The sequence below is a fragment of the Colletotrichum fructicola genome (assembly GCF_000319635.2).
Source record: "Colletotrichum fructicola Nara gc5 chromosome Unknown KSG_Nara_v1_contig09, whole genome shotgun sequence".
Classification (NCBI taxonomy): Eukaryota; Fungi; Ascomycota; class Sordariomycetes; order Glomerellales; family Glomerellaceae; genus Colletotrichum; species Colletotrichum fructicola.
In genome coordinates this window covers 1,692,705-1,705,692 of record NW_027094059.1, presented here as the reverse complement: position 1 = coordinate 1,705,692, position 12,988 = coordinate 1,692,705, and the positions used below count along the sequence as shown (strand labels likewise).

The window sequence follows — 12,988 nt, the reverse complement described above, 5'->3', positions numbered from 1 at the left end:
GGGGATGTAGGGCGGCAGGTGAGATTTATGAACGAGAAGGGATGGGTTCTACGATCCGGATGAGGTCATCACGGAAGGCAGTGGAGGTACTGCAATCGTCTGCACTGTACCGGACGGAGCGAGGATGGGCTAAGGGCCAAAGGCTGCTGGCTGACTCGTCAAAGAGTGATTAGTTCAGCGCATGCGGCCTTTCCGCAAGGACTGAGACCGAGACGGGACGGGTGAGAGATGCCCGTTTGGGAATCGGGCCACCAGGACGAGGAGCGGACGATGGGATGATGCAGAGATTTGTTTGTTTGGAGTGGATGTTTTTTATGTATCTAAGGAGTGGAAGAAGACAATGGAGTTGCATGGCGTTTATTGCCGTGGACATTAATGTCGTACATATGTAACTAAGGCAAGTAAATGCAGCAGCATGCAGCAATACAGCATGCAAGTGAAAGTGCCATGTCGAAAGAAACTGGATGCATCCATGTCTTGCCAATTGGGCGGCCCCCCAGTTGCGGCAGGATTTTTTATTGTTTTCCCACTGCAGCTCCATCCGTCCAATTTCCAGGCCGCCGCCGGATCAGGTCGCTACCAGTTGTTATTATTGTGGTCGGGTGCTAGAATGCCAGATTACAGCGAGCCTCCACTGTAGCACAGCAGCTGTGAACCTACCTAAAGTACCTAAGTGTGAAGAGTCCAGTCACTGAGAGAAGACGCGCCGCTGCGGGTGTGCGGGTACTGTGCCAAGCAAATTTGACCGGTTGCCAGAGAAGAAACTGGTCCGTGCGTGTTTTCCACGCTGCCGAACGGGGATTAGTGCTGTTGTTCCCCCCCCGAAAACCCATCAAGCGCGACTTAGGTGACCGGGTCCCGGACAGGCCCGGCACAGGCAGTGAGTGAACCAAGACGGGGGTGGTCTTGCTTATGGGCTGGGATGATGGCCGGGGACTCCTCCCACACACGCACCGCACACACACACACAACACCAACCACTCCTCCTCCTACCTACCTACCTACCTCCATATTAATAAAGCTCTGCCTTGAACCTGCCCACTCGCACACCCGTGTTCTGGCTGCTTCTTTTTGGCTTCACGACGAACCTCCACGACGACTTCCTCTCCTTCTCGCATCTCCCTCCCTCCTCACGGCCGCCCAGCGCATTCGATGTCTTCGTGAACCCACGACACGCTCTTTGTCGGAACGCGTGAGCGACGTGTCAGCCTCCACGTCGCGTGCCCATCCCGTCCCGTCCCGTCCACAGAGCAACCCCCCGCCTCGCTCTCGACCGACATACAAACCCACACCACCACACAAACAAAACAACCTTTTCCTTTCCCACGTCGAGCATATTGATTGGGCATTTTTATGGCAGCCATATCCCTATCGCCCACTCCAATCCCTCTCACGGCCATGTCCACTAGACGAACGCCTTTGTCCAGCAACCCCAATGTGGCCAATTCGCCCTTGAGATCTGCTTCTGCTCTGGCTCTCGCCAAGCAGAGGCGTTCTCATGCCAACATCCAGAGAGAAGAGCTGTACGGCCAGCCGCCGCCTTTGAAGAAGCAGGTCGTCGAGAACACTGCATCCCGCCACCAACGCTCCCCGTCCAAGATCGCCAAGCCTTCACAACTGCCCCAGCGTGTCGCCCGCCCCGTAACGAAAGAACGCTCCACCCACCATCACGATGATGCGAACGTCGACAAGATCCGACAATGGCAGGCCGAATATCGCGGCCGCTTCCCCAAGATGGTCTTCTACTTCGACAGTGTTGCCGAGGACCAGAGGGCCAAGCTTTCCCGCCATGCCATGTCTCTTGGAGCTGTATGTCGCAGCACATGTATTGAAAATACTGTTCGGTCACTAATATGTCACGTGTAGAGAGACGAACGCTTCTTCTCGAGCAGCATCACTCATGTCGTGACCGCCCGTCCAGTTCCTGCACAGGAGGAAGTGCACGCCCCTGCACACCAAGACCCCGAGCCCGAAGAGCAGCCACAGACCATCAACCCGTCTCTTCTCGACCGGGCCCCCGATGCACGAAGACGTTTATTGTTTGATCACCCGTCGAGACGGACTCACACCCAGCCGCAGGATGACGGAGTCAGGCGTGCGCGTCCTACGCGCAGCAATGATGTCCTGCACAAGGCTCGTGACATGGGAAAGAAGATTTGGTCGGTCGAGAAATTCCAGAGGATGTTGCAGTTTCTGTTGGAGCCCGATCCGCACGTTGTCGCCCAAATTGGCCACAAGGGCGAGTCCAGGAGCTTGAGCAGCAAGAGAACTGCAGACGAGCCAGGCCTGATGCAGTTGCTGCAAAAGGAGAGACTCAATGGTCCTTCTGACGCCGTCACGAGCCGGGAGATGATCAATTTCAAGGGACCGTATATATACGTCTACGACATTGACGAGAAGCAGAAGCCCATCATGGTGCGGGAGTACCCTAAGGTCAACAACAAGTACGACGGTGAATGGCCCCAATTTAGGACTGTCACGGATGGCCGCTGCCCTTTCGTCGAGGAGCCGGAACAGGCTGAGCGACCGAGCCGTAAACCACAACCACAGCAAAAGGAGCTGAAGGAGCCCAAGGGCGACAAAGAGCGTGTTACGAAGCCTGTGGACGAGGAGAGGGCGTCTCTTCAGCCTCCTGAGGTGCCTGCGCCCAAAACTGTCATTGGCAAGCGTACCCTCGCCGAGATGCAAGACGGCCAGAACAAGGACAAGGCTCCAGTGAAGCCCGTAGAGATGTTCAACCCACCCAAGGTTGTTGCCTCTAATCCTATTGACTTCCGACCCCAGAATGCCTTCACCAGCCGTGCCGGTACGGCACGTTTCTTCGCCGGCGAGCCTGTGGCCTCGGGTCTTCAGCCGTCGAATGTTACTTCGGCCATTCGCTCTCAGATGATCTCTTCTACTTCGGGTGTCAATGGAGCAAAGGCCGGCACCAGCAAGGAAGTCCATGGTCTGCAGCGCAAGGTGCTGCAGAGAGGTGCCCCAGCGCCTCACGATCCCAGCTCTCGTCGACTGACTGAGATGAGCTTGGATGCGACGTCTACCAGATCTACCAGCGTTTCCAGGACCACCAGCAGACGGATGGAGCTCATTGAAGAGGATGCTGAGAAGCAAACTACCAAGCTTGTTCGAACCAGCTCTAAAACTCAGGCGCCGCCTGCCAAGAGCAAGCGTGATCTGAAGCCAGGTTACTGTGAAAACTGCCAGGACAAATTTAAGGACTTTGACGAGGTGGGTTGATTGTAGCGCTCCACAGTCTACGAAGTTTGCTAATCATATGGCAGCATATTCTCACACGTAAACATCGAAAGTTTGCAGAAAACACCGACAACTGGCTCGAATTGGACGAACTACTTGGCCAGCTGGGCCGCATGCCCAAGGGCTATGGCGACTACAAGTACCGCGCCGAGGAAGTGTCGATCGAGGACTCATAGAAAGTGTCGACTCGACGAACTCGTTCCGCATCATGGCACCCATGAGAACCGATTCTACCTCACTCAAATATGGTTTTTGATTCCCCGATTTCCCGACGCTGTGATCCCAGGAGCATCACGCACGTTCGCACACACACACACACACACATACATACAAAAGCTACGGATTTGTTCCACACACATGGAACCAATGATACCAGTAGACTGACCAGAAGAAGTCGCCCGCGCTTTCCGGTCATGTTTTTCTCTTCGTCTTTCTCTAATTGGTCGGGCCGCACTGAAAGCATCGCATGCACAATGGCGTTCGGCATGGAGCATTTTATACCACCACGGCTAAGTTTTCTCATTCGGCAGGCAGGTTGGGAGGCATTGTGTCGTCATCCAGAGGCGGGATTAAGTACGGATGAAGAGGGCAAAGGCGAGTCATAATGAGCATGGTGTAGATATCATTGAACAGTCTATGATTGTGTATACTGTACGTTGAACACGAAACACTTATTGGTTTGGGAAGCCAAGGACTGCTGTGGTTGTGCTGTGAGCCGCACAGTCATGGCAGAGGCGTTTTGGAGCAATTGAAAGCATTTCCCCTTATGTCCATCTGGAAGAGTTGTGAGATGAATGATGCGCAGCACACAACAAGACGCTCGAGAATGGCAGACAGCTTCTGCGTAGTTGGAAAGTACAACGTGAACAGTGTTCGCTCTGCTGCTGCTTGGATCGAATGGCTGGGGATACGAAGCGGGGAGAGGTAGCATACAGAACAAATGATACTACAGGCCGCTTATATGAGGCCGATGTAAACATCAAAGCCAGCAGCACCACACCCCGTCTCAAACACTACCTAGGTTCCTCGAAAGAAAGCCCCGCACCGAACCGTGCCGCCCCTCCACACCTGTCCATTTTAGGACAGGCGCACGGATGCCCGCATGCAAGGGCGCTTATTACGTGGGTCCAAGCGTAGCAAAATCTTCATAGTGATCAAATTGACATGGCTGTTTCATCTAAGTCTTCGTGGCTCAGTCGGTAGAGCGTTGGTCTCATATTACTATCAGTATGACTCCGCCGTAGGCAGAGACATCCAAAGGTCGAGAGTTCGAGCCTCTCCGAGGACAATCTTTTTGCCTTTTGCTCCTTTGGTCCCTGGGATCATGGCTTCTTTGTAAGTCACAATGCTCTATGAATTATTCTTCTTGACTGCAGTTGTTCCTTCGAGTCGCGTCAAGTACGTACAGGCTTGTTCGACCATTTTGAAGTCGCTTTCTTTCCCCTGCCAGAGAGCCTACTCATACTTGCAACATCGCATCACTAATACTCGGAAACTTCCAAGAAGTCAACTGCAGGAAAGCAAGGGTTGCTTGCTATGTTGACGTTTCGATCTCGGACAATTCTATTTCACATTGATGGAGAGGAATCTCGACATCTACAGCATCCGTGAAACTTCCGTAACCATTCCTAGGATCCCACGGCCCATCCGGAGCGTCCCAATAACACCGTCATGGCTGCTGATGGGGGTGTCCATCCCGTTCTCTGGGCCCTCTTCGGCGCTGTGACCGAGGCATCCCATCAGCGCTGGTGTTATGAAACCTTGACGAATCTCTTCGTACACCAAAGACACGTTTACACCGATCGTGCTTTCTTGCTTCGCTCTGAGGCCCTGATGGAAGGAAACTCCCAGTCTTCCGCGCACAATGTCGTACAGCACAGCCGAACCTGCTCCAAGTCCGTCCAAATGTGCTGTAGTCTTGTCGTTGTTCATCCCCGGGTGGTTAACCTTGGGATTATTGAATGGGTCTAGAAGCCACATTTCCATGCTCTCTTGGAATTCCCTTTGGCAATCCAAGACGCCGCTGAGAGAGACGTCGTGCATCTTCTCTTTACCCATGAAGTCCAAAGTATGTGCTGCGAATTTGGAGGCCACCACCGAGCAACGCTGAAAATGACTGACCTTGTTCGCCTCGTACCACCAAACCCTTACCAATTCGTCGAGGCCACTCGTAAGTCTCGTGAGCTGTGATTCGTCCAGCCCGAGACGAGCACGGTCTAGGCGTTTGGACAAGACAACAGAGCTGAGAAATCGCTCGTGGTAGTCTCTGAGGTCGATCGCTTGGCAGCATACATACAGATGAGCAGCGCACATGTGCGAAAGAACATCCACGGCCTCCATAGTTCGCCGACCTGTCAGGAAGGCAAGAGAGTTGATGCCTTGGTTGTGCATCTCGGCCGAATGAACATAAGCAGATACTGGGTGTGCGAGAGACGCCAGTTCCGACATGTAGGCACTCATGTTGACATCGATACCCTTCATCGTGTAAGATTGATCGGGATCACCAAAGACGAGATTTGGGTCGAGGCCGTTATTCGTCGCCGGGTTGATCAACTCAGAGCACTGAGAGAAGAGCATTCGACCAATCATTTGGAGTGCGTTCCTTGTCTTGTCCATCGCGGATGTGATGGCAACTGCTTGAAAATTGCCTCCTGAATAGACCTCTCCGTCAGAAGGATCATTCCCAGGACCAGCATTAATCACTGGGTTGTCCGACGTCGAGTTGAGCTCAACCTCGATTTGGCGCTGGGCCAGCATGAGGTCTTCCAGGTAAGGACCAATCCACTGCGGTGCTGTCCTTGTAGAGTACCGATCTTGCCAGAGACCTCGACCCGTCCTCTTCTTCGTCTCTAGTCCGATGACGAAATCAGAAGGTCTCAAAAACTGTCTGATGTTGCAAGCTGTTTCGAGCTGACCAGCGTGGGGTCGAATTCTGTGGATGAATTCATTTGCCCACTCGACATTGCCTCTTAGACACTCTGAAGTAAAAGCTGTCAGAGCTTGGGCGAGAATCGCAAGCTGATTGGCCTCGTAAATGACCAAGCTGGCCAGAGCAGCTGAAGGAGCGGTCCCGTTGATCAAGCCAAGGCCCTCCTTTGGTTGCAATTCGACAGGCCTGATGCCGCATTCCTTCAATGCATCACGGGCGGACAAGATCTTCCGGCTTACCCCGGATCCGATTCTTACCGTGATGTTGGGGTCTCCGATCAGAGTCCCGGCGATATATGACAGAGGCATTAGGTCTCCCGATGCCGAGATCGTTCCTCTCAGAGGGACTAGAGGCGTGACGTCGTGACGGAGAAGTCCCAGCAACGTATCAATGACCTCTATCCGGACTGCGCTATGGCCGCGTAGATTTTGGTTGGCCCTGATAACCATGGCTGCCTTCACCCATGCTAGGGGGATGATGTGAGACTTCCCGTCTTTGTCGGCTCGAGAATCGTCTCGATCGGCGGCAGTAATGACGGCACTTTGGGTGTGTTGGAGCAAAGATATCTGAAGTTTCTTGAGCTGCTCCGTTCGAGAGTCTGCGCTGCCGCCAAAGCCCGTGTTCACGCCATACACCACCCAACCGTTTTCTATGTGATGGTCGAGAACTTTGATACTCTGAGCGATTCGCTGGTCGATATCCGAACTCCCATTATTACGATAAGCTCCATTGACCGTCTCGTCTACTTTAATAGGCGGGTAGCCCTTTATGCGCGGCACGAGTCCGTGTCGGGCAACGGCAACGACTGTGGCGATGTCGAGTTGCTCACCATCTAATGCCAGTTCGGGGCCAGCTTTTGTCACATCGTGAACGGTCTTCAACGTTTTCTGCATGCTTGCAGCGTGCGGGGATTCCGAGGATGGTGTTGATGCCATAGCATAGAGGCTACTGTGCGAGGACTAGATCTTTCGTCTGAGCAGCTCAAAGAGGGAGCGTGACCGAATTAGAGGACGGTATCTCACGAGGGAGGGTCTGCGTAGGAGTCGACGGGTAGAGATAACAGAGAAGAGTACTTGGAGGAAAAGGCTGCTAGGAGGGCGATAGAGATGTTTGTTGAGGCAATAAGCAACAGTCAAGGGCGATCGTCCAAGTTGTCACTACTGCAGCTACCTCGTGGCTGCAGGAGTAATATGCATTGTGCCTACCTGGCCTTACCTTACCGTACCCTAACCTACCTTACCTCAGGTCTCACCGGCCACTGCCTCGCCGTTTCCTTCCCTTCTGTGCCTATGAAGGTAAGGCAGCAAGCAGGAACGCCTTCCATGACATGCGCATCTTCCACCTAAACCGGAGTAAGCTGTCGCGGCCGAAAATACGGTGAGGATATGAAGGAGAATATGTTTCAGCGCCACTCGGTGAGTCGACGAGATGCGGCGTCCATTTCATGTCATGACGGCAATATTTCGCCTCACAAGCAGCCTAGATTTGTGTCAGGTCGAAGTTGTGGTGCAAAGGGGCTCAAATAAGGGAGGTATCTTGAACATTGACGTTCTCCTGGACCCCGCTGTCCGCGCTCAGGTGACCTAAGGTACCTACCTAGGTAGGTAGTTAGCACGCCGCAATGGCTCCCGGGATAGGTACCTTAGGTGGATGTCGGATTAGGTCACCTCACTGACCATTCACCGACTACAGCGACATACTGCGTAGGTAAGTAGGTAGGGGGTTAGGGGTTACTTACCTAAGGCAACTGGCGACGCCCCACACACACTGCCCGGGCACACCTGAAGTGTCTACCTAGGCATGTAGTGGTGGGTGACTTGCATCCATGGATGCCTTGGCCAACCGGGCTACGGCTACCTTATGCGTACCTTAGGTTGACAAAAGCCAGCCTCTTTCAACGTCCATCCTCGTGTTCATCGCCGTTTCCTGACATCTTACTCCTCTCGCTTTGCTCGACCACAGCAAAGACCGACACGCAAGGAGGCTCCCAAATCCCTGGCACAAGGTTTTTACAAGCACCGCATTACGCCACCTAGTCCACTGAAAATGGCGGACAGCCCTGAGTCTCCTGGTATTCCTAGGTCAGACTCGGCGTCGCCAACCCCGGCCACAATTCCTGATCGCTCAGCCTCTCCGGAGATACCGCTCACCATGTCCGCTTCAGCAATTTTGACGGCTCAGCCGCGGGATGTTGCCTCAGCACTCGCCAGTGCTGGCGAGTACGCCTCAGAGAAGGTTGTTGTTAAGTTCAAGCCCGTGGGAAACGCTCCCGCTCTCGCTATGGCCGTAGCCAAGATATCCTCCACTCAGACCTTCTCCACCGTCATCTGGTACCTTCGCAAGCGATTGAAGCTCCGAGACGCTGAGAATATCTTTTGTTACGTCAATGACTCCTTTGCGCCCTCTCTCGACGAGATCGTCGGCAATCTACACAATGTACGTTGCTCGCGTCAACTTCACACATCGGAACTGTTGATGTTAATCGTGTAGCAGTGTTTCAAGGACTCAACAGGCCAGCTTGTGATTTCATACGCTATGAACCCAGCCTTTGGCTGACTACAACTATTCTATTAAATGGTATCAAATAATCAAGGGAGAAAAAAAAAGACGGCAAATGCCTCAGCCACCGAGCCCTAACACGGGTAATGCAGCCCGAACGCGATGCAATGCAAATGCTTCAACTGCTGACTGTTACAGCCTTCTACAACTTCTCTAGCGTACTGGAAAACGCCTCAAGCTCTTCCTTGGAGATGGGATAAGTATGTTCAGGGCCAGGGTATTGTCTGCTCTTCACGTCGTCGCGGTAGGCTTCGATGGCCTTCAGATTCTCGCCCCAAACATCGCCATACTTCTTAACAAACTTGGGCAAGAAACGGCCGGGAGGGAAGTTGCCTGTCATGTCGACCTGCACCAAGACTTGTCCAGAGCAGCCGTTGCCGGCACCGATGCCGATGGTCGGGATGGCCAGCTTCTCTGTGACGAGTGCAGCAACCTCTGCAGGAACAGCCTCGAGGACAACCGCGAATGCGCCAGCTTCTTGCACGGCAAGTGCGTCTTCGAGCACCTTCATGGCGCCATCCGAAGTCTTGCCCTGGACTCTGAACCCCCCGAGGGCGTTTTGGCGCTGCGGTGTCAAACCAACATGAGCAAGTACGGGAATGCCAGCAGTGGTGATCTTCCGAATGGTAGGGGCCATCTCCTTTCCACCCTCGAGTTTGACACCCTGAACTCTGCCTTCCTTGATGAAGCGGATGGCAGTCTCCAGAGCCTGTTCAGGGGCAATTTCATAACTGCCCATAGGCAAATCGCCAACCTATGACTGGAATTAGTCTGAAGTTCATGTGTTTGATATCCAAGGGTCAACTCACGGTAAAAGCGGACTTGGTGGCTCTTGCGACAGAACGACAATGCAGTAACATCTCTTCAACCAGAACCTCGCTGGTATCTTCCATGCCAAGTGCAACCATGGCAAGGCTGTCACCGACGAGGATGATCTCCATGCCAGCATGGTCTGCAACGTGGGCGCTGGGGAAGTCATGCGCCGTCATGACTGTGATGGGCTCACGCTTCTTGTGAAGGTTGCGCAGTGTAGCGACGGTAACTTTCTTTCTAGGGATTGCTGGAGGCGTGCCCATAGGAGAGTGCGAGCTGTACCTTGGCTGGGGTTGTTGCAGCAAGGCAGGATAGGCGGGCCGCATATGGAAGGTTGCCGACGAGGGTCGCGTGCCGCGCAGGGCAGAGGCACACGACCTCAGACAGGTACTTCGGATAATATGGGAAGACATGTGCAATGACAAGTACCTTTTTATTGAAGGGCAAGCTGATGCAAAAGTGTAAGGTTTTCGCGCGGTAAAAAATGCAAATGATGAATTGCGAAATCAGTGGTTGTTCTCGCGGTATGGCATGGAGGAAGAAAAGTTTTGGATGGCGGTGTTTAGGCGCAGCGCAAGTTTTATTATCCAAGTCATGATGGTTTTTGCTGCGTAGAATTGAGTATCTCCAAAAAATACCGGTGGTGTTTCGTTCACGCCGCCTCAAAGGGAAGAAAAATGGGGCAACATAGCCGCTGGACGCCCGTGGAACCCCCAGAAACGGGGTCCGGTCCACCGCAATGTACCCCCGCCATTGGGTGCGCCGAGGCACGGCCCCTCCCCTCCCTACCGCAGTACAACTGACAAAGTGCCGTTTGCTCGGATGTATACCTCCCCAGGGATTTTAAATGTTAGCGTCGTCCCATACTAGCCTTCTCTGGTAAGAATATTCATAATTTTCAGAGCTCTCGACAGGGCTTCAAAAGGTGGCCTATAAGGCCGAATCTACTACGTCTTTTTTCTAGAGTAAAGGTCTAGAAAAAAAGAGATGTTATCCACACCTGAATTTCTATAAGCGTAACATACTCCAGTACTTCTAACCAGTAGGCGTTTCTCCCGAAGCAGAAGTCACACGCTAACATTTAGAATCCCTGGGGAGGTATACCTCCACGTCCTGACTATTACCTAGGTAGGTAGGATGAGGTGGGCAGGGTTAGTGAGCGGGTGCCGCGCTCTTACAGGGCTTCAGGGCCTCCTGTGCTGGTGTCTACTGCTACAGCGTAGGTATTGTACTTCACGGCTGTGCTGCTCAACAGTACATGGCGTCGCGCTCAGCCAAGACCGAGGCAAAACAGCCTCGGGCCCGGCGGATCTGGTCTCGGTCCTCCGCAACGACGGCAGTAGCTAAGTTTTGGCACCTAGCCCCCAAGTTTTCCTTTGGCCCTGATGATAGAGAATACTAGGGGATAGGCATAGTCTCTGACTGCGTATTATCTGGCCTGCCGCTGGACGCGGTCATCGCAGAACTGCACCAGCCGACACCGCTCATTGCAAGCAAACATTTCCAAAGAAGGAATGCCCCAAGCGATACGAGAATCTCAAAATGGATGCGATTACGGTGTCTGCTTACAACTCAGTGACAACATTGCCTTGTCTTCAGTTTTCGTCTCCAATCCTATTGTTGCTCTGCAACAGCATGTTCCCTGCAGGCCTGCCCCGAACATACCATGTACTCGCGGCGGCGAACTTGCACGGAACGGCCCTGACTCTTGCTGTTGCCGTTTGCCGGAGCGCCATCGGTTGCATCATCTGAGTCTCTCATACCAAATTGATCCAGGGCCTTGCTGGCCATGAGGACGATGCTTTGAGTCCACCGTCTACTTGCCAGCAAATACAGCCCGGGCTACGTGTACTCTGCTGAGCAATGGCTGGAATGCCCAGCCTCTCATGTGCCAGCACTACCTTGCACCGCATGGTATTGTTGGTCTTTGCGACTAAGAAAGTTCGCATTGTCTACCTTCCCCAGGTAGGCAAGATGGATTTATAGATGGGTGATAGCTTAGCGCTGGGGTCAAGATCCCACGCTGAATCTATCCGCTTAATCCTCGGGCCCACTTTCCTTATCGTGGCACTTATCAGCTGTGGTCCGGGATCGCCCACATCATCATCGCGCGTGACTTGGCGTCAGGAACCCGAGCCAACTTCTCCCCTCTTTACAACAACCAACATCTCCTCTCTCTCGATTCAGCCAACACGATCGCGCTTTTGGTAGAAATTCAAGCCCATCCGAGTCTAAACTGCAACTCGATTCAACAGACATACTGTTTCAAACTTAACGTCCAACTAGCTGTCTAGTCCACTTCCGCCCGCCGGTGCTTTCCTGCCATCGTCCGAACCCCCCGCGCAACCCTCATCATGAGTAGCCCACGCAGGAGAATTGAGACTGATGTGAGTCTGCCTTGCTGCCGCTTTCTTGGGCCTCAGAGGCTACCAGAAGACTGACGTTTCTTTTTGTTTGTTAGGTCATGAAGTGAATCGCCCAAGATCACGCCACGATGATGCTACTTTGCTAACATGGCCTAGGATGTGCGGCTCGCGAATCCACGGCCCCTGTTGCTTGGACTGACATATGCAGGTTGATGAGTGACTACGAAGTCACTTTGGTGAATGACAACAGTAAGCTTGCATTCCGTTCACCAAGATACTCAAGCCTTGAAGTCAGCTGACAACGTTGCAGTGTAAGGACCAAACCCCACGCCCAACGACTTCCATTCTAACGACACCGACCCAGGCAAGAGTTCTACGTTCGCTTCAAGGGCCCCGCCGAGAGTCAGTACGCGCGATTTCCGGACAGTGCATAGTCAAGCTAAATAACCGTAGCCCCGTTCGAAGGCGGCGTCTGGAAGGTCCACGTCGAGCTCCCCGATCAATACCCATACAAGTCGCCTAGCATCGGCTTCGTAAACCGTATCTTCCACCCAAACATCGACGAGCTGTGAGTCATGGGAACTTTCATAAGAGACGGATAACGTCCTGGGTTGCATCCGGAGCGAGGAACTGATGGGGGATACTGCATAGGTCGGGTTCCGTCTGCTTGGACGTCATTAACCAGACCTGGTCGCCCATGTTCGACATGATCAACATTTTCGAGGTCTTTCTTCCCCAGCTCTTGCGATACCCGAACCCGACAGACCCCCTGAATGGCGAGGCGGCCGCCTTGATGATCAGGGAACCCAAGAGCTATGACGCCAAAGTAAAGGGTGCGTAAGACCAGCGCAGGCAGGCGCACGCAGCTTGACAGCAGTTATCACTGACAATAGTGCAGAATATGTGCAAAAGTACGCGAGCAAAGATGCCGCCGACGAGAAGGATGGCGAAAGCGAATCCGACGACGCCATGTCCTCAGTTGGCAGTTTTGGGGATGACGACGAGGAGCCCGCCGGCCGCCTCGACGACGTATGAACGCAACGACCTTCGAGAAATCTGTTAGAAG

The 12,988-nt window shown here is 53.3% G+C and overlaps 5 protein-coding genes across 5 annotated transcripts; 3 read left to right on the top strand and 2 right to left on the bottom strand.

Annotated features, from left to right (window-relative positions):
* Nucleotides 1-1,398: 1,398 nt before the first annotated feature.
* Nucleotides 1,399-3,431, top strand: him1 (Hsk1-interacting molecule 1; the record flags this gene model as incomplete). Its single annotated transcript, XM_032029649.1, has 3 exons — nt 1,399-1,809; nt 1,867-3,228; nt 3,282-3,431. 3 exons carry the CDS (start codon nt 1,399-1,401, stop codon nt 3,429-3,431), a joined length of 1,923 nt encoding a protein of 640 aa, XP_031890812.1.
* A 1,420-nt stretch (nt 3,432-4,851) lies between these two features.
* CGGC5_v014759 (Phenylalanine aminomutase) lies at nt 4,852-7,077 on the bottom strand (the record flags this gene model as incomplete). Its single annotated transcript, XM_032029648.1, has 1 exon — nt 4,852-7,077. One exon carries the CDS (start codon nt 7,075-7,077, stop codon nt 4,852-4,854), a length of 2,226 nt encoding a protein of 741 aa, XP_031890811.1.
* A 1,153-nt stretch (nt 7,078-8,230) lies between these two features.
* ATG12 (Ubiquitin-like protein ATG12) lies at nt 8,231-8,943 on the top strand (the record flags this gene model as incomplete). The annotated part of the gene is made up of 4 exons (XM_032029647.2): nt 8,231-8,620; nt 8,678-8,704; nt 8,808-8,826; nt 8,882-8,943. The coding sequence occupies 4 exons, from the start codon at nt 8,231-8,233 to the stop codon at nt 8,941-8,943; spliced, it is 498 nt and encodes a 165-aa protein (XP_031890806.2).
* Nucleotides 8,944-8,974: 31 nt separating this feature from the next.
* Nucleotides 8,975-9,819, bottom strand: panB (3-methyl-2-oxobutanoate hydroxymethyltransferase; the record flags this gene model as incomplete). The annotated part of the gene is made up of 3 exons (XM_066153145.1): nt 8,975-9,002; nt 9,046-9,497; nt 9,553-9,819. 3 exons carry the CDS (start codon nt 9,817-9,819, stop codon nt 8,975-8,977), a joined length of 747 nt encoding a protein of 248 aa, XP_066007500.1.
* A 2,315-nt stretch (nt 9,820-12,134) lies between these two features.
* ubc8 (Ubiquitin-conjugating enzyme E2 8) lies at nt 12,135-12,957 on the top strand (the record flags this gene model as incomplete). The annotated part of the gene is made up of 6 exons (XM_032029645.2): nt 12,135-12,171; nt 12,218-12,233; nt 12,287-12,324; nt 12,376-12,490; nt 12,574-12,755; nt 12,821-12,957. The coding sequence occupies 6 exons, from the start codon at nt 12,135-12,137 to the stop codon at nt 12,955-12,957; spliced, it is 525 nt and encodes a 174-aa protein (XP_031890808.2).
* Nucleotides 12,958-12,988: the final 31 nt, after the last annotated feature.